General features: G+C 50.0%; 3 protein-coding genes across 5 annotated transcripts in view; 2 read left to right on the top strand and 1 right to left on the bottom strand.

The window, feature by feature from the left end:
• The window catches only part of LOC140120742 (uncharacterized), a 363,359-nt gene that overhangs the window by 333,902 nt on the left and 10,670 nt on the right, over positions 1–18,787 (top strand). The gene's annotated exons all lie outside the window — the stretch shown is intronic.
• On the top strand, positions 990–10,976 carry ESCO2 (establishment of sister chromatid cohesion N-acetyltransferase 2). 3 transcript variants are annotated; one of them, XM_072143881.1, is made up of 10 exons: positions 990–1,169; positions 2,231–3,299; positions 3,380–3,449; positions 3,580–3,628; positions 3,718–3,856; positions 9,129–9,260; positions 9,387–9,476; positions 9,677–9,820; positions 10,218–10,399; positions 10,480–10,976. In XM_072143881.1, the coding sequence occupies exons 1-10, from the start codon at positions 1,117–1,119 to the stop codon at positions 10,610–10,612; spliced, it is 2,061 nt and encodes a 686-aa protein (XP_071999982.1). In that variant the 5' UTR covers positions 990–1,116; the 3' UTR covers positions 10,613–10,976. The 3 variants fall into 3 exon arrangements, with proteins under 3 accessions (XP_071999982.1, XP_071999985.1, XP_071999984.1); XM_072143884.1 differs by lacking the exon at positions 990–1,169 and adding an exon at positions 1,492–1,584; XM_072143883.1 differs by lacking the exon at positions 990–1,169 and adding an exon at positions 1,492–1,626.
• Positions 12,832–16,824, bottom strand: PBK (PDZ binding kinase). The gene is made up of 7 exons (XM_072139692.1): positions 16,650–16,824; positions 16,222–16,315; positions 14,908–15,050; positions 14,563–14,732; positions 13,649–13,778; positions 13,379–13,558; positions 12,832–13,306 (listed from the first exon to the last, which is right to left on the bottom strand). The coding sequence occupies exons 1-7, from the start codon at positions 16,708–16,710 to the stop codon at positions 13,104–13,106; spliced, it is 981 nt and encodes a 326-aa protein (XP_071995793.1). The 5' UTR covers positions 16,711–16,824; the 3' UTR covers positions 12,832–13,103.

The following is an 18,787-nucleotide window of genomic DNA, read 5'->3' as shown; positions in this document are numbered from 1 at the left end:
TAACACTGGCTGCAGAGAGCACAGAGCACAGCAGTGTGAGGTATGATTACACATCTCTCCAGGGACAATACATAACACTGGCTGCAGAGAGCACAGAGCACAGCAGTGTGAGGTCTGATTACACATCTCTCCAGGGACAATACATAACACTGGCTATAGAGAGCACAGAGAACAGCAGTGTGAGGTCTGATTACACATCTCTCCAGGGACAATACATAACACTGGCTGCAGAGAGCACAGAGCACAGCAGTGCGAGGAGAAGTAATGATCCTGGTACACAAATCCATATATCACAGTCCTGCTGCTACTAACATCATACACAGCAGTCTGATTAGGGACAATACATAACACCGGCTGCAGTCTATCTTCACAACTGCTGACAGGTTCCCTTAAATAGTAATACCCCATAGAGGTAAAAAGGGGAGAAGCATTTAAACCTACACACCCCTAATGCCACGACTACATCTCCTGTAGGCTCCTACACTGCGCTGCTGAGTGATGTGGATCCGGGCGCCTGCAATGTGCTGCTCTGCACTAGAGGGCGCTCTAATAACCCAGAGGAGCCATATTCCTCTTATACACTAGAGGGCGCTCTAATTACTGAGGATCCTGGACCTATAATTACCTGGATCTAATCTTAAAATCTGGAGCACCATCTGGCTCAGAAACTAAATACTGCAGCTTCTATTATGTTACGTTACCAGACTAGAAGTGCAATCTGCTGTCTGTACACTAGAGGGCGCGCCGTCAGTCTCTGACCTGTAACAATCCGCTTGGCTCTGCATTATTCCTCCTATACACTAGAGGGCGCTGCGTGACACATAATTGACTTCCACTGCAATAACCGGTCTTTACAGCAGAGGGCGCTCCTTGTCATTTTCGCGCTCGCAGCTGCTGTTGTGCAGTTTGTACACTAGATGGCGCTCAGTGTGGTTGAGCTGATTTGTAGCGGAGCGCCCCCTGGTGTATGCCGCGGTTATTGCGCCGTGTGTCCCGCTATGGAGCAGTGCATGCCGGGAGAGCAGGAGAAGGAGGGGGCGTGGCCGGTTTGAACAATCTGGCGGCAAATCTCCGTGCAGCCGCAGCTCCGTGCACAGTGTCCCGCGTTACCGCACCATGGCCGCCCGCACCCCGAGGAAGAGGAAGCAGAGCCCTGCCAGTGCGGACGGGTGAGTGCGAGACCCGGCACCTGCAGAGCATCGCACCCTGCGCTTGGTCATTAGTGGCAGAGTCTGCAGAATATTGCGCCAGTGATATGGCGGGTGCTGCAGATCATCGCTCCGGGCCCGGTATTATCCCGGCTGCAGAGTATCGCACCGGGGACATTATGATTATTATTATCAGGGCTGCAGAGTATCGCCCCGTGTATGAGGTTATATAAGAGGCGCCTGCAGTACCGGCAGCGGCCACTAGGGGGCGGAGCTGTCCCCGCACTACAGGTCCCAGCAGGTCACATGACCCCGGGGCGCACTGCATGCCGGGTGTGTACAGGCCTGTAATCCGGCATCTGATGCTCCGGGAATCCTCCGGCTCCTGATGATCTTCTAGAAATCGCTCAGACTTTTATCTGCATTTAGTTATTTAGTAAATGATGAGTTTGAGCGATCAGGGTCTGTGGAAAGCTGGGTATGAGTGAATTTAAAGGGATTGTCCAGTATTGGAAACACACGGTCCCTGTATTTTAGGCACAGCACCACTTCCTGTCACAGGTTGTGTCTGGTATTGCAGCTCGGCTGTATAATAAGCTGTAATACCAGCCGCGGCCTGAGGACAGGAGGGGCGCTGCTTGTACTGTTCATCTCCTTTGTGTCATGTTCTGTGTGTATCAGGGCAGCGCCTCGTGTAGTGTCCCTGCCCGGTACTGCAGGACTGGGACAGAACCACCTGCAGTACCGGACATGGCCACTACACCACGTGAGGCGCTGTGCCTGGATCATAGTGATGTCACAGTGTGATTGCCGGGCGGCCGGTGACGTGGTAGTGGTGTCACAGTGTGATTGCCGGGCGGCCGGTGACGTGGTAGTGATGTCACAGTGTGATTGCCGGGCGGCCGGTGACGTGGTAGTGATGTCACAGTGTGATTGCCGGGCGGCCGGTGACGTGGTAGTGATGTCACAGTGTGATTGCCGGGCGGCCGGTGACGTGGTAGTGATGTCACAGTGTGATTGCCGGGCGGCCGATGACGTGGTAGTGGTGTCCCCTTGTGACGTGTCGCTGTCCTCTCTCGTAGACGCCGCTCCTTCGGGACGCCGGTGAAGCAGTTATTGGTGGATTGTAGCGTCGTCCTGACCCCGCTCCAGCCCAGGAACCTGAACCTCAGCAGCGGCAGCACCAAGCGCTCGCCCGCGCCCAGCTACACCGCAGACAAGGAGAACATGGCCGCCTCTCCTCACAGGAGCAGCGTCGCCCGCAAACTCATCGTGTCGCCCATAACGACAGAGCGCAGCGTGAGGGACGTCTATGTCTTCTCCCCAGGGAGGTCGTCTGACTCCTCCCCCAGGGGGGCGGTGCCCACAAGGTCATTCTATAAGAAGGATAGCGCCTACGTGACCCCGCTGGACAGGAAGCTGATCAGCGACAGTAAGGGGCGGGGCAGCCAGGACACGCCCACTACCGCTAATCTCCCAGCAGGGAAGTTCACCCGCACCAAGAAGCTGCCGAGCGCCGGGAAGAGGAAGGCGTCCGGAAATACTGCGACACTGAGGAAGACGCCAAAAAGTAGGAGCACCCCGCCCCTGAGTAAGAGTGCCCCACCCACAAGTAGAAAGATCTCCCCGCCTCCCAAAAATGAAGGTTCAGTCTCAAGTCCGGAGCAGATGGAAATATCACCCAAGGCGACAGAAGATCCCGTCGCTCTGAAATCCGCCATCTTGGGGCTGAAGATGAAACCGCGACCGAAGTTAACTGTGGGCGCCGCCTTCTTCGCCACCAGCAAGAAGCCGCACTCCGCCCCCCGGCGTCCGCCCCCACACGTCAAGTATCCGGCGTCTTCTAAACAGACATCCAGACCCATAAAGGAGAACCTCGTGCCAACAGGGAAGAGCGAAGCCACAGGACAGGAGGCGGCGGGCAGCGGCACAAGAGAAGGGGCACGACCTGTGCCCTCTGCTGGGGGGAGGAGCGAGGCTCAGCGACCTGTGACCTCTGCTGGGGGGAGGAGCGAGGCTCAGCGACCTGTGACCTCTGCTGGGGGGAGGAGCGAGGCTCAGCGACCTGTGGAGGTCAAGGTGAAGATGGGAGTGGAAGATACCAAGGTGAAGACTGGCGCCGGCCCACAATGCCTGAGCCCCGCCTCCCTGGTAAGAAGGGTATGTGGGTGTATGATGGGAGTTGTAGTCCGGTGCAGCTGTATACTTACTCTCCTCCTCCTCCTGCGCAGGGGGCGGCCACTGACTCTCCGCTGATGCCGGACGCTGATGACTCCATAGTCAAGTCCTCCGAGAAAAAAGGTAACAGCCAACAGTGTGAACAGCGACATAAACCTCCCCCAACTACAACCCTCATCCTCCAGACTGCGGCAGAAGTCTGTATTACAGGAGGAGTGAATATTCTAACAATGATTGTCCCCTCTGTCCGCAGACTCCTCGCTCTACCCCATCTTCAGCACCCCCGCCCTGACCAAGAAGAGGTGAGTGCAGGGGTCGGGGTTACACGCCTTGAGGTCACTTCCTTCTCTACAGGTCACGTTATTGACCTTTGTCATGTGTTTCCCCTCAGGCCGTTAGATTTTCGGGGGGATCTGGCGTCCCCTGTCTGCTCCAGTACTCCAGTGACCGCGCCGCCCGCGCTGAGCAAGATACCGAAACCCAACAAGAGGAGAGAAGCCGCCAGGACGCCCGACGATCAGCTCATCATAGTATGTCACATCAGTGTCTGCTCTCCTGAAATACTCTGTGCTGCTAGATCTCTGCTCTTCTTACTCCGACCTCCTATAAGATCAGTGTCTGCTCTCCTGAAATCCTCTGTGCTGCTAGATCTCTGCTCTTCTTACTCTCAGACCTCCTATAAGATCAGCGCACTCCTCTCCTGAAATCCTCTGTGCTGCTAGATCTCTGCTCTTCTTACTCTCAGACCTCCTATAAGAACAGCGCACTCCTCTCCTGAAATCCTCTGTGCTGCTAGATCTCTGCTCTTCTTACTCTCAGACCTCCTATAAGAACAGCGCACTCCTCTCCTGAAATACTCTGTGCTGCTAGATCTCTGCTCTTCTTACTCTCAGACCTCCTATAAGAACAGCGCACTCCTCTCCTGAAATACTCTGTGCTGCTAGATCTCTGCTCTTCTTACTCTCAGACCTCCTATAAGAACAGCGCACTCCTCTCCTGAAATCCTCTGTGCTGCTAGATCTCTGCTCTTCTTACTCTGACCTCCTATAAGATCAGCGCACTCCTCTCCTGAAATCCTCTGTGCTGCTAGATCTCTGCTCTTCTTACTCTCAGACCTCCTATAAGATCAGCGCGCTCCTCTCCTGAAATACTCTGTGCTGCTAGATCTCTGCTCTTCTTACTCTCAGACCTCCTATAAGAACAGCGCACTCCTCTCCTGAAATCCTCTGTGCTGCTAGATCTCTGCTCTTCTTACTCTGACCTCCTATAAGATCAGTGCTCTCCTCTCCTGAAATCCTCTGTGCTGCTAGATCTCTGCTCTTCTTACTCTCAGACCTCCTATAAGATCAGCGCGCTCCTCTCCTGAAATACTCTGTGCTGCTAGATCTCTGCTCTTCTTACTCTCAGACCTCCTATAAGATCAGCGCACTCCTCTCCTGAAATACTCTGTGCTGCTAGATCTCTGCTCTTCTTACTCTGACCTCCTATAAGATCAGCGCACTCCTCTCCTGAAATACTCTGTGCTGCTAGATCTCTGCTCTTCTTACTCTCAGACCTCCTATAAGATCAGTGCACTCCTCTCCTGAAATCCTCTGTGCTGCTGGATCTCTGCTCTTCTTACTCTGACCTCCTATAAGATCAGTGCACTCCTCTCCTGAAATCCTCTGTGCTGCTAGATCTCTGCTCTTCTTACTCTCAGACCTCCTATAAGATCAGTGCACTCCTCTCCTGAAATCCTCTGTGCTGCTGGATCTCTGCTCTTCTTACTCTGACCTCCTATAAGATCAGTGCACTCCTCTCCTGAAATCCTCTGTGCTGCTAGATCTCTGCTCTTCTTACTCTGACCTCCTATAAGATCAGCGCACTCCTCTCCTGAAATACTCTGTGCTGCTAGATCTCTGCTCTTCTTACTCTCAGACCTCCTATAAGATCAGTGCACTCCTCTCCTGACATACTCTGTGCTGCTAGATCTCTGCTCTTCTTACTCTCAGACCTCCTATAAGATCAGTGCACTCCTCTCCTGAAATACTCTGTGCTGCTAGATCTCTGCTCTTCTCACTCTCAGACCTCCTATAAGATCAGCGCACTCCTCTCCTGAAATCCTCTGTGCTGCTAGATCTCTGCTCTTCTTACTCTCAGACCTCCTATAAGATCAGTGTCTCCTCTCCTGAAATCCTCTGTGCTGCTAGATCTCTGCTCTTCTTACTCTCAGACCTCCTATAAGATCAGTGCACTCCTCTCCTGAAATACTCTGTGCTGCTAGATCTCTGCTCTTCTTACTCTCAGACCTCCTATAAGATCAGTGCACTCCTCTCCTGAAATACTCTGTGCTGCTAGATCTCTGCTCTTCTCACTCTCAGACCTCCTATAAGATCAGTGCACTCCTCTCCTGAAATCCTCTGTGCTGCTAGATCTCTGCTCTTCTTACTCTGTCCTCCTATAAGATCAGCGCACTCCTCTCCTGAAATCCTCTGTGCTGCTAGATCTCTGCTCTTCTTACTCTGTCCTCCTATAAGATCAGCGCACTCCTCTCCTGAAATCCTCTGTGCTGCTAGATCTCTGCTCTTCTTACTCTGACCTCCTATAAGATCAGTGCACTCCTCTCCTGAAATACTCTGTGCTGCTAGATCTCTGCTCTTCTTACTCTCAGACCTCCTATAAGAACAGCGCACTCCTCTCCTGAAATACTCTGTGCTGCTAGATCTCTGCTCTTCTTACTCTCAGACCTCCTATAAGATCAGTGCACTCCTCTCCTGAAATACTCTGTGCTGCTAGATCTCTGCTCTTCTTACTCTCAGTCCTCCTATAAGATCAGCGCACTCCTCTCCTGAAATACTCTGTGCTGCTAGATCTCTGCTCTTCTTACTCTGACCTCCTATAAGATCAGCGCACTCCTCTCCTGAAATCCTCTGTGCTGCTAGATCTCTGCTCTTCTTACTCCGACCTCCTATAAGATCAGTGTCTGCTCTCCTGAAATCCTCTGTGCTGCTAGATCTCTGCTCTTCTTACTCTCAGACCTCCTATAAGATCAGCGCACTCCTCTCCTGAAATCCTCTGTGCTGCTAGATCTCTGCTCTTCTTACTCTCAGACCTCCTATAAGAACAGCGCACTCCTCTCCTGAAATCCTCTGTGCTGCTAGATCTCTGCTCTTCTTACTCTCAGACCTCCTATAAGAACAGCGCACTCCTCTCCTGAAATACTCTGTGCTGCTAGATCTCTGCTCTTCTTACTCTCAGACCTCCTATAAGAACAGCGCACTCCTCTCCTGAAATACTCTGTGCTGCTAGATCTCTGCTCTTCTTACTCTCAGACCTCCTATAAGAACAGCGCACTCCTCTCCTGAAATCCTCTGTGCTGCTAGATCTCTGCTCTTCTTACTCTGACCTCCTATAAGATCAGCGCACTCCTCTCCTGAAATCCTCTGTGCTGCTAGATCTCTGCTCTTCTTACTCTCAGACCTCCTATAAGATCAGCGCGCTCCTCTCCTGAAATACTCTGTGCTGCTAGATCTCTGCTCTTCTTACTCTCAGACCTCCTATAAGAACAGCGCACTCCTCTCCTGAAATCCTCTGTGCTGCTAGATCTCTGCTCTTCTTACTCTGACCTCCTATAAGATCAGTGCTCTCCTCTCCTGAAATCCTCTGTGCTGCTAGATCTCTGCTCTTCTTACTCTCAGACCTCCTATAAGATCAGCGCGCTCCTCTCCTGAAATACTCTGTGCTGCTAGATCTCTGCTCTTCTTACTCTCAGACCTCCTATAAGATCAGCGCACTCCTCTCCTGAAATACTCTGTGCTGCTAGATCTCTGCTCTTCTTACTCTGACCTCCTATAAGATCAGCGCACTCCTCTCCTGAAATACTCTGTGCTGCTAGATCTCTGCTCTTCTTACTCTCAGACCTCCTATAAGATCAGTGCACTCCTCTCCTGAAATCCTCTGTGCTGCTGGATCTCTGCTCTTCTTACTCTGACCTCCTATAAGATCAGTGCACTCCTCTCCTGAAATCCTCTGTGCTGCTAGATCTCTGCTCTTCTTACTCTCAGACCTCCTATAAGATCAGTGCACTCCTCTCCTGAAATCCTCTGTGCTGCTGGATCTCTGCTCTTCTTACTCTGACCTCCTATAAGATCAGTGCACTCCTCTCCTGAAATCCTCTGTGCTGCTAGATCTCTGCTCTTCTTACTCTGACCTCCTATAAGATCAGCGCACTCCTCTCCTGAAATACTCTGTGCTGCTAGATCTCTGCTCTTCTTACTCTCAGACCTCCTATAAGATCAGTGCACTCCTCTCCTGACATACTCTGTGCTGCTAGATCTCTGCTCTTCTTACTCTCAGACCTCCTATAAGATCAGTGCACTCCTCTCCTGAAATACTCTGTGCTGCTAGATCTCTGCTCTTCTCACTCTCAGACCTCCTATAAGATCAGCGCACTCCTCTCCTGAAATCCTCTGTGCTGCTAGATCTCTGCTCTTCTTACTCTCAGACCTCCTATAAGATCAGTGTCTCCTCTCCTGAAATCCTCTGTGCTGCTAGATCTCTGCTCTTCTTACTCTCAGACCTCCTATAAGATCAGTGCACTCCTCTCCTGAAATACTCTGTGCTGCTAGATCTCTGCTCTTCTTACTCTCAGACCTCCTATAAGATCAGTGCACTCCTCTCCTGAAATACTCTGTGCTGCTAGATCTCTGCTCTTCTCACTCTCAGACCTCCTATAAGATCAGTGCACTCCTCTCCTGAAATCCTCTGTGCTGCTAGATCTCTGCTCTTCTTACTCTGTCCTCCTATAAGATCAGCGCACTCCTCTCCTGAAATCCTCTGTGCTGCTAGATCTCTGCTCTTCTTACTCTGTCCTCCTATAAGATCAGCGCACTCCTCTCCTGAAATCCTCTGTGCTGCTAGATCTCTGCTCTTCTTACTCTGACCTCCTATAAGATCAGTGCACTCCTCTCCTGAAATACTCTGTGCTGCTAGATCTCTGCTCTTCTTACTCTCAGACCTCCTATAAGAACAGCGCACTCCTCTCCTGAAATACTCTGTGCTGCTAGATCTCTGCTCTTCTTACTCTCAGACCTCCTATAAGATCAGTGCACTCCTCTCCTGAAATACTCTGTGCTGCTAGATCTCTGCTCTTCTTACTCTCAGTCCTCCTATAAGATCAGCGCACTCCTCTCCTGAAATACTCTGTGCTGCTAGATCTCTGCTCTTCTTACTCTGACCTCCTATAAGATCAGCGCACTCCTCTCCTGAAATCCTCTGTGCTGCTAGATCTCTGCTCTTCTTACTCTGACCTCCTATAAGATCAGCGCACTCCTCTCCTGAAATACTCTGTGCTGCTAGATCTCTGCTCTTCTTACTCTCAGTCCTCCTATAAGATCAGCGCACTCCTCTCCTGAAATACTCTGTGCTGCTAGATCTCTGCTCTTCTTACTCTGACCTCCTATAAGATCAGCGCACTCCTCTCCTGAAATCCTCTGTGCTGCTAGATCTCTGCTCTTCTTACTCTGACCTCCTATAAGATCAGCGCACTCCTCTCCTGAAATCCTCTGTGCTGCTAGATCTCTGCTCTTCTTACTCTGACCTCCTATAAGATCAGCGCACTCCTCTCCTGAAATACTCTGTGCTGCTAGATCTCTGCTCTTCTTACTCTCAGACCTCCTATAAGATCAGTGTCTCCTCTCCTGAAATCCTCTGTGCTGCTAGATCTCTGCTCTTCTCACTCTCAGACCTCCTATAAGATCAGGGCACTCCTCTCCTGAAATCCTCTGTGCTGCAGATACTGTACCTCTCCTTTCCTCTGTGCAGGACGCGGGGCAGAAGCACTTTGGGCCGGTGTCGTGTGGTACTTGTGGGATGATCTATTCTGCGGCCAGTATGGAGGACGAGGCGCAGCACGTGCAGTACCACCAGAGGCTCCTGGAGAGCATCCGCTATGTGGTAAGACAGGACCTGTCCACAGCTGAGGGGCTGCTGCAATGTATCACTGTACATCCAGAATCATTAGGAGAGTTGTCACTGACAGCAAGCAGAGGTTTGATTCTTTTGATCTCCTCCACTTCACAGGGCTGGAAAAAAGAGCGGGTCGTGGCCGAGTTCTGGGACGGAAAAATCCTCATGATTTGCCCTGATGATCCGAAATACGCCCTGAGAAAGGTGAGGGGTCACGTGACACCCACAAATGGGAGGGGCCTAGAAAGACATCAGATTCTGGAGCACAGCTTGTTCTGTATTCTAGTTGTGTGACTTACGGAATGAAGCGGAATTTCTATTTAATTAGTAGAGTTATAGAATTTTGAAAGCTGCTTTGGATGTGAGTGGAGGAATCGGTGAATGTTGTGTTGTGCCCCCTGCAGGCGGAGGAGGTGCGGGAGCTGGTGGACACGGAGCTCGGCTTCCAGCAGACGAGTCTGAACTCCCCAGACAGGACGCGCACCTACCTGTATGTCACCAATGATAGGAAGATAGCCGGGTGTCTGATCGCCGAGCCCATCAAACAGGTAGGTGGCCGGACCCACCCATTATATGCGATTACATGACCCTGCCCCCTCTGTATTGCGTTGAAGTAACTCCGGGCCATGTCCTCACACTGCTGTGCTCTGTGCATGGAGTTTCCTCTCCTCTCTGAGCTGAACTTATAGCAGACGACTAGTAGAATAATACAGCAGTAGTAAGGGCTGTGAGGAAGCTCAATGCACAGAGCACAGCAGTGTGAGGACACGCCCCCAGTGCACCTGGAGAATTGGTTACCGGTAATCACAGTCCTGCTGCTACTAACAATATACACAGAATTAATTACACACATCTCCAGGGACACTACACTACAGCACAGTGCACAGCAGTGTGAGAACAGACCTCTCCAGGGACAATACCTATCGCTGTTCTCTGGAATTGCAGGGGTTCCGTGTCCTGGCGGAGCCGCCGTCTCCTGAGAGTAAGTCCGTGTCTGCGCTGGAGCGGCACCGGGCCTGGCGCTGCTCCTCGGAGGCCCAGCCGGCGATCTGTGGCATCAGCAGGATCTGGGTGTTTGCTCTGATGCGCAGGAAGAACATCGCCAGCCGCCTGGTGGACACGGTGAGGTGAGTAGGGGGCGCCACTGCTGGGGACATGCTGCTTCTTCTATAGGGTCCTATGGTTACTCCTCCCCCTTGTCTTCCAGGACCTCCTTCATCTACGGCTCGCACCTGACAACCGATGAGATCGCCTTCTCTGACCCTACACCGGACGGGAAGCTCTTCGCCAGCAGCTACTGCGGGGTCCCCGACTTCCTGGTGTACAACTTCCTCAGTTAAAGGGCTGTGCTTTGCTGGGAGTTGTAGTCCCCAGCACTGGTTTGAGTTTGTTGCACTTTGTCTTTTGTTCGCTGCGGAGGAGTTTTCTATTGTTTTTATGTACATGTATAGCGCTCCTCCTTGTTAGTTAAGCCTTCCCCTTGTTCTCCTAAAGGGGCTACAGGATTAAATGCACATTTTGGGTTTTTCCTTCTGCGCTTGTTGTAAGTTTTAAGATTTTAATTTGTTTTGTAAATATTTCCTTGTTGGATCAGTTCACACTTGTCTCGGTCTGCGGAGTTTGTGCACATCGGTGGATGGATATGGGGAGGGTATCACAGCCTCTGGGGAGGGAGGTCACATGACTTGGGACAAAAGTTTTATAATTTTATCTTTAAAGTTTCTATAAAATGGATTAAAGTTATTTTTCGTGTGATGTCATTTTGTGTTGTCGCTCCCCCTTCCCCCCCAACAAGTTTCCTTGTTGTCTCCAGCTCCACTATCATAGTCAGACTCCACAGCCCTGTTTTACTGAGATATATGCAGCCATTATTCCTCTGATCTGTACCTGACATGTTACACTACTGAGCATGTACATAAAATGCAGCCATATCCATCTCAACTAAAAGCCTGGAGCCCAGCAGGCCATGAGCTGCGGTTTGCCCCCTACTTACAGAGTCCAACAAGCACTTCTATACATGATACCTGGCCCCAAGGATCTGCTGCCAGGTTCTCTCCAGCAGCACTGCATCGTCCCCACTTCTGCTGTTCGTCTCCCGCTGGTTTTATGCACCAGCAGTAGGACCCAGAGCAAAACAACCCATGGAAGCAGAAGTGGTAAGTCTTGCTCCAGGTGCAGCTCTGGGCACATACAAGCCACGTGGGATACAGAGCAGCACATGGAGGAGAGGAGCCAGGAACACCACGGGGTGCAGACCCCCCCACCCAGGCTGTATGTCACACATTCTACAGTGTGTACAATCCCATGCTGTCTCAGCACAGCCTCGCAATCATTTCCAGATCCTATATAGCAGGGTACAGTCAGGGAGGCTGTGGCTGCACCCTGCTATAGAGTACAGACAGTTCCCCCGGGCTACACTACATACATACATATTCAACTTAAGAACAAACCTATGGACCCCATCTTCTATGTCGGAACTGTATATTTTATCATTGTAGATTTAGAGAGGATTTCCTTTTGGCCCTGCTGACAATTGGAGTTTCAAAAATTTTTAGCTGCAAGTGGATCAAATATCCATAAATCTTCATTACAGACACCTCACAGCTGATGAAGCATTCAGAGGGGCCAGAGGGATCAGTCTTTAACTAGGGGTCGTCTGTAAGTCGGATGTCCTTAGGTAGGGGATCACCTGTAAATAATGGGCCTCATTTAGTAAGGGTCTGTCAGACGCATTTGCGTCAGGTTTCCCGACAATTTCCGTTTTGCACCAAATTACCCCGGGATTTTGACACATTGGCGCCGGCTTGCACGCAACAGAAATAGGTGGGGGGGTTGTCCAGCGGAATTTAAAAAAGGATTTGTGTCACAAGATCAAGCACTCACATGCCCCAGGAAGAAGAAGGTGAACTCTGGCGGACCTCAGCACGGAACACGGGTGCATGGACCTTAGTGAATCGCAGCAGAACCAGAATCCTAGTCGGACAACGCACCGCGGGATCGTGACAGGACTGGGTAAGTAAATGTGCCCCAATGTCTCCCCTTCAAAGGGTGATTGTTCTAGGACTTCAGCCCATTAAGATTAGGCTGGAGTATCACACACAACCAATATAAGGCTACATTCACACTATCGTATGGAGGACATATATACATCCTCCATACACGTCAATGGGCGCACGGCATCCTACGGGAGCAGTACGGTGCGGCACCGTACCGCTCCCTACCCGGAAAAAGATGGGACCTGTCCCATCTTTTGCCGTAATACGGCGCCGTGCCCCATTACTTCCTATGGAGAAAGTGCTACATCCTATGGGATGATGCAGAGCTGCGCTCACCACCTACTCCGCCTCCTCCTCCTCTCCCCGTGCACTGCCGTTGCCCACTACGGTACGGTACGGGCGGGCAACGGCAGTGTGAATGTAGCCTAAGGCAGAGAAAGCAGCCATGTTTTTCTGTCCCTGAACCACCCCTTTAAGACTTTGATGACTTTCTTGTTCTGGCAGCAGGTTATGCACAGTACTGCACTATGGACATCTACAACCTGCAGGACAGCAATATACAATTTATTTGATGAACTAAGACCATTTTATTACATGAAAACATAAGAACATGTATAAACACAGATATAACATGAACAAACTCAACAATACAAACAGCAGAGGTGCAGTTCTCCCCCTCACCTCTAGGGGCGCTCTATCCTAATGTTCTACACCTGAATTAACTAAATCTATTACCATTGAGCCGACTTCATCTCCCGCACTAGAACTCGTTGTGGAACTTGTATCATTAAAACTATAAAACTGGTGGCTCCTCCTCTGGCGCAGCCTGTAAAACTTATTGGACGTTCTCGGCCTCCAGGACCTCCACGATCTGTGCAGCGGAGGGCCGTTCCTTGGGGTCCTCACTGGAGCACATGAAGAACAGCTCGATGGCCCTCTGGTAGGAGTCGTCCAGCTCCTCAGCATTGAGCGGGGGCCGCGTCCCCAGGGCCTCATAGTAAGCATCTTCATCAAAGTCGTCTTCATCAAAGGAATCCTCTGCAGGTAAAGGAGAGAAATGGTGAGACCCCGCACTAGAGCGCCCCCCACTGCATCCCAGGGACAACGCACCTTCATCATCGTCATCTTCAGGCGGCAGGTTGAGATGGGGGATGGTCAGGGTCATCATCTCCCACAGGGTCAGGCCGAAGGCGTACATGTCTGCCTTGTCTGTGATCACTCCGTCATCATCCAGAGCCTCCTTGGGCTTCCAGGACTCGGTGCCGATGTAATAAGCCTCGGGATCACACACTGGAAGAGGGAATAACACAGGGATAGACACAATACTCCGTACTCCCTCCACAGCCAGCACCGCCCACACAGGTCACCTCAGATACTCACTGATCATGTTCTCGTCCAGCGGCAGGGACACCCCCACATCACAGATCTTGATGGACTCAAAGTCTCCCCTGATGACGACATTGGAAGATTTGATGTCCCCGTGAAGAATCTTCTTTTCGTTGTGCAGGTACTGGAGGAAGAGGAGATTGCAGAAGTCAATATAGAAGGACCCCAAAAGTAGAGCAGGTCCACACGCACACACACTGGGGTCCTCTACTCCAATACAGTCCCCCCCCCCCACCCCCATGTTCCTTACATAGCAAGGCGCAGAAGGGAGGGCCCTGCATTAGCTGCTTTGTGTGTTGGTTCATGGCTGCACTTTTGTGAGGTATAAAATATTAGTTTTTCTGTTACCGTTACCATGTAAGGGCATTTTTTTTTTTTTGCGGGATTAGATGCATTTTGCACTGGGATTATGGTGGGGTGGCCCCGAATGCTGAAAATGTATTAAAGGAAACCTACCACCACAGATTCTCACGTCCCCACAATCTTCTTTAGAAAATTAAGTTATTAGAAGCTACTGGGGCGTGGAGCTAAAGGCTACGCGACGCGGCTACTCCACGCCACAGTGGCCTCTTTGATCCTCCTACCTGAAATCTTTGGTGCACACCTACGAGGAGTTATAGACAGCCCTGGGGAGCCTTAGCATTGATTGGAGCCAACCGAAAACACTTCAGGGGGCCCCCAATGGTGCAGAGAATCCCCATGCAGGCATTTAAAGGGTTAACACCACAAATGGAGCTCGCGCTGACCACGAGTGTTACACGGGATGTCAGCGGTAGATCTCGGTGGACACCCAGTGTTTGCTGATGGTGGTTCAGCTCCAGTACAGACAGATCCAGCATGGCTGCCATCACCTGATTGGCTGAGACAGTCACTTGACCTGTAAACCAGTTCTGGTGGAGCTCCTGTACCTTCAGTCCTCGTGCCATGTGCAGCGCCACCTTCAGGATAACGGAGGCAGGGAAGGGGCCCAGGCTCTTCTCATTCCTCTCCTCTATCAGGTCGTTGAGCGACTTCTCTCCCCCGTACTCCATGGCGAGGCACAGGCTGCCATCCTTCGCTGTGGTCAGGCCTCGGTAACCTGAGAGGGGAACATTTACTTGTGTTACAGCCTCTTGCTCTCCAGAGCTGCACTCACTGTTTAGTCATGATACAAACATACACGGACCAGAAACAGATGTACCGCCCAACAATAATCCAGAATCTCAACAATTATGTCACATGACCAATTACATATGGCCGCTCCCTGCACTCACCTACAATGTTGGGGTGCTGCAGGTTCTTCAGGATTTTGGCCTCATCATTCAGCCTCTTCTCATACAGATTCTTACTGGACTTATCACATTGTTTATTCACCTTCTTCACCGCCCAAGGAGAGTGAGATAAACCCTTAGGTGACCTGAGGAGGAAGAGCATATCCTGTATTATACCCCAGAGCTGCACTCACTATTCTGCTGCTGGTGCAGTCACTGTGTACATACATGACATTACTTATCCTGTACTGATCCTGAGTTACATCCTGTATTATACTCCAGAGCTGCACTCACTATTCTGCTGCTGGTGCAGTCACTGTGTACATACATGACATTACTTATCCTGTACTGATCCTGAGTTACATCCTGTATTATACCCCAGAGCTGCACTCACTATTCTGCTGCTGGTGCAGTCACTGTGTACATACATGACATTACTTATCCTGTACTGACCCTGAGTTACATCCTGTATTATACCCCAGAGCTGCAGTCACTATTCTGCTGCTGGTGCAGTCACTGTGTACATACATGACATTACTTATCCTGTACTGACCCCGAGTTACATCCTGTATTATACTCCAGAGCTGCACTCACTATTCTGCTGCTGGTGCAGTCACTGTGTACATACATGACATTACTTATCCTGTACTGATCCTGAGTTACATCCTGTATTATACTCCGGAGCTGCACTCACTATTCTGCTGCTGGTGCAGTCACTGTGTACATACATGACATTACTTATCCTGTACTGACCCTGAGTTACATCCTGTATTATACTCCAGAGCTGCACTCACTATTCTGCTGCTGGTGCAGTCACTGTGTACATACATGACATTACTTATCCTGTACTGATCCTGAGTTACATCCTGTATTATACTCCGGAGCTGCACTCACTATTCTGCTGCTGGTGCAGTCACTGTGTACATACATGACATTACTTATCCTGTACTGATCCTGAGTTACATCCTGTATTATACTCCAGAGCTGCACTCACTATTCTGCTGCTGGTGCAGTCACTGTGTACATACATGACATTACTTATCCTGTACTGATCCTGAGTTACATCCTGTATTATACCCCAGAGCTGCACTCACTATTCTGCTGCTGGTGCAGTCACTGTGTACATACATGACATTACTTATCCTGTACTGATCCTGAGTTACATCCTGTATTATACTCCAGAGCTGCACTCACTATTCTGCTGCTGGTGCAGTCACTGTGTACATACATGACATTACTTATCCTGTACTGATCCTGAGTTACATCCTGTATTATACCCCAGAGCTGCACTCACTATTCTGCTGGTGCTGTACTTACCTCTTCATAAGGTAGACGCTGACTCCAGTGCCGTATCCAAACTTCTTCATGAATGGTGATGCTGGGATGGCAAAGGAAGGAGACTGGGAGGATCCTGGAGCGGAGGTGACAGAGATCACAATATAATATAAACTTGATGTATAAGTGATAGAACATAATGTGCAGTAATGATGTGTGAGCTCTGCACCGGCAGGAAACAATATGACGTCACAGCTCCCAGTATAATCCCCTTCATGACGTCACCTCTATACTATTGTATGATGGCGTCACATCTCTTGTATCACCCTCCTCTCTATGGTATGTGATGACATCATAGCCCCGTTATATCACACCTCCTGCCCATATCTCTATGTGTTTGTATGATGACGTCATGTAATGCCGGTCAGTGTTATTAGTAGTGACGTCACAGGCGGTATATTCCCGCTCACCCGAGCTCTTCCTGCGCTCCACCTTGCAGGGGGTCTTGAAGCTGCTCTCCGGCCTCTCCATGCTCTCTGCTGTTCCCGGTCTCGTCTCCTCCGGTCTCTCTCACACACTTTCTCCCGCGACTCTTTCAAAACGGCCCCGAGCGCGCGCCCGTGACGTCACCGAGGGTCCCGCGCACGTACAGCAACCGGCGTGAGCGTGCGCGTGATGACGTCACGCCGATTACAGAAAGCGGGAGACTTGCGTTATCATTACTACCACAACATACAGACGTGTGTGATACCGGAGTATCCAATCCTCTCATGTGTGCTACAGCCTACTGAGCTGTATACAATCCTCTCATGTGTGATACTGTCTGTGAGCTGTGTATCCAATCCTCTCATGTGTGATATAGCCTGCTGAGCTGTATCCAATCCTCTCATGTGTGATACAGCCTGCTGAGCTGTGTTTGCAATCCTCTCATGTGCGATACAGCCTGCTGAGCGGTGTATCCAATCCTCATGTGTGATACTGACTGCTAAGCTGTGTTTCTAATCCTATACAGTGTGATACAGCCTGCTGAGGTGTGTATCTAATCCTTTCCTGTGTGATACTGTCTGCTGAGGTGTGTATCTAATCCTTTCCTGTGTGATACTGTCTGCTGAGCTGTGTATCTAATCCTTTCCTGTGTGATACTGTCTGCTGAGCTGTGTATCTAATCCTCTCCTGTGTGATACTGACTGCTGAGGTGTGTATCTAATCCTATTCTGTGTGATACTGTCTGCTGAGCTGTGTATCTAATCCTATCCTGTGTGATACTGACTGCTGAGCTGTGTATCTAAACCTATGCTGTGTGATACTGTCTGCTGAGCTATGTATCTAAACCTATGCTGTGTGATACTGTCTGCTGAGCTGTGTATCTAAACCTATGCTGTGTGATACTGACTGCTGAGCTGTGTATCTAAACCTATGCTGTGTGATACTGACTGCTGAGCTGTGTATCTAAACCTATGCTGTGTGATACTGACTGCTGAGCTGTGTATCTAAACCTATGCTGTGTGATACTGCTGAGCTGTGTATCTAAACCTATGCTGTGTGATACTGCTGAGCTGTGTATCTAATCCTATCCTGTGTGATACTGACTGCTGAGCTGTGTATCTAATCCTATCCTGTGTGATACTGACTGCTGAGCTGTGTATCTAATCCTATCCTGTGTGATACTGACTGCTGAGCTGTGTATCTAAACCTATGCTGTGTGATACTGTCTGCAGAGCTGTGTATCTAAACCTATGCTATGTGATACTGTCTGCTGAGGTGTGTATCTAATCCTTTCCTGTGTGATACTGACTGCTGAGCTGTGTATCTAAACCTATGCTGTGTGATACTGTCTGCTGAGGTGTGTATCTAATCCTTTCCTGTGTGATACTGACTGCTGAGCCGTGTATCTAATCCTATCCTGTGTTATACTGACTGCTGAGCTGTGTATCTAATCCTATCCTGTGTGATACTGACTGCTGAGCTGTGTATCTAAACCTATGCTGTGTGATACTGTCTGCTGAGCTGTGTATCTAAACCTATGCTGTGTGATACTGTCTGCTGAGCTGTGTATCTAAACCTATGCTGTGTGATACTGACTGCTGAGCTGTGTATCTAAACCTATGCTGTGTGATACTGACTGCTGAGCTGTGTATCTAATCCTTTCCTGTGTGATACTGACTGCTGAGCTGTGTATCTAATCCTTTCCTGTGTGATACTGACTGCTGAGCCGTGTATCTAATCCTATCCTGTGTTATACTGACTGCTGAGCTGTGTATCTAATCCTATCCTGTGTGATACTGACTGCTGAGCTGTGTATCTAAACCTATGCTGTGTGATACTGTCTGCAGAGCTGTGTATCTAAACCTATGCTGTGTGATACTGTCTGCTGAGCTGTGTATCTAAACCTATGCTGTGATACTGACTGCTGAGCTGTGTATCTAATCCTATCCTGTGTGATACTGTCTGCTGAGCTGTGTATCTAATCCCATCCTGTGTGATACTTACTGCTGAGCTGTGTATCTAAACCTATGCTGTGTGATACTGACTTCTGAGCTGTGTATCTAATCCTATCCTCTGTGATACTGTCTGCTGAGCTGTGTATCTAATCCTATCCTGTGTGATA

This window comes from Engystomops pustulosus, chromosome 3, assembly GCF_040894005.1.
Source record: "Engystomops pustulosus chromosome 3, aEngPut4.maternal, whole genome shotgun sequence".
Classification (NCBI taxonomy): Eukaryota; Metazoa; Chordata; class Amphibia; order Anura; family Leptodactylidae; genus Engystomops; species Engystomops pustulosus.
Note: the sequence above shows the minus strand (reverse complement) of the source record. Positions and strands in the feature narration are given on the sequence as shown.

Coding starts and splice junctions, on each gene's coding strand:
- PBK (XM_072139692.1), bottom strand. CDS start 16,710: ATGGAGAGGCCGGAGAGCAGCTTCAAGACCCCCTGCAAGGTGGAGCGC. Junction 14,733..14,907: donor GCAGCACCCCAACATTGTAG/GTGAGTGCAGGG, acceptor TTCCCCTCTCAG/GTTACCGAGGCCTGACCACA. Junction 13,779..14,562: donor ACATGGCACGAGGACTGAAG/GTACAGGAGCTC, acceptor CTCTTCCTCCAG/TACCTGCACAACGAAAAGAA.
- ESCO2 (XM_072143881.1), top strand. CDS start 1,117: ATGGCCGCCCGCACCCCGAGGAAGAGGAAGCAGAGCCCTGCCAGTGCG. Junction 3,450..3,579: donor CAAGTCCTCCGAGAAAAAAG/GTAACAGCCAAC, acceptor CTCTGTCCGCAG/ACTCCTCGCTCTACCCCATC. Junction 9,477..9,676: donor CGAAATACGCCCTGAGAAAG/GTGAGGGGTCAC, acceptor TGCCCCCTGCAG/GCGGAGGAGGTGCGGGAGCT.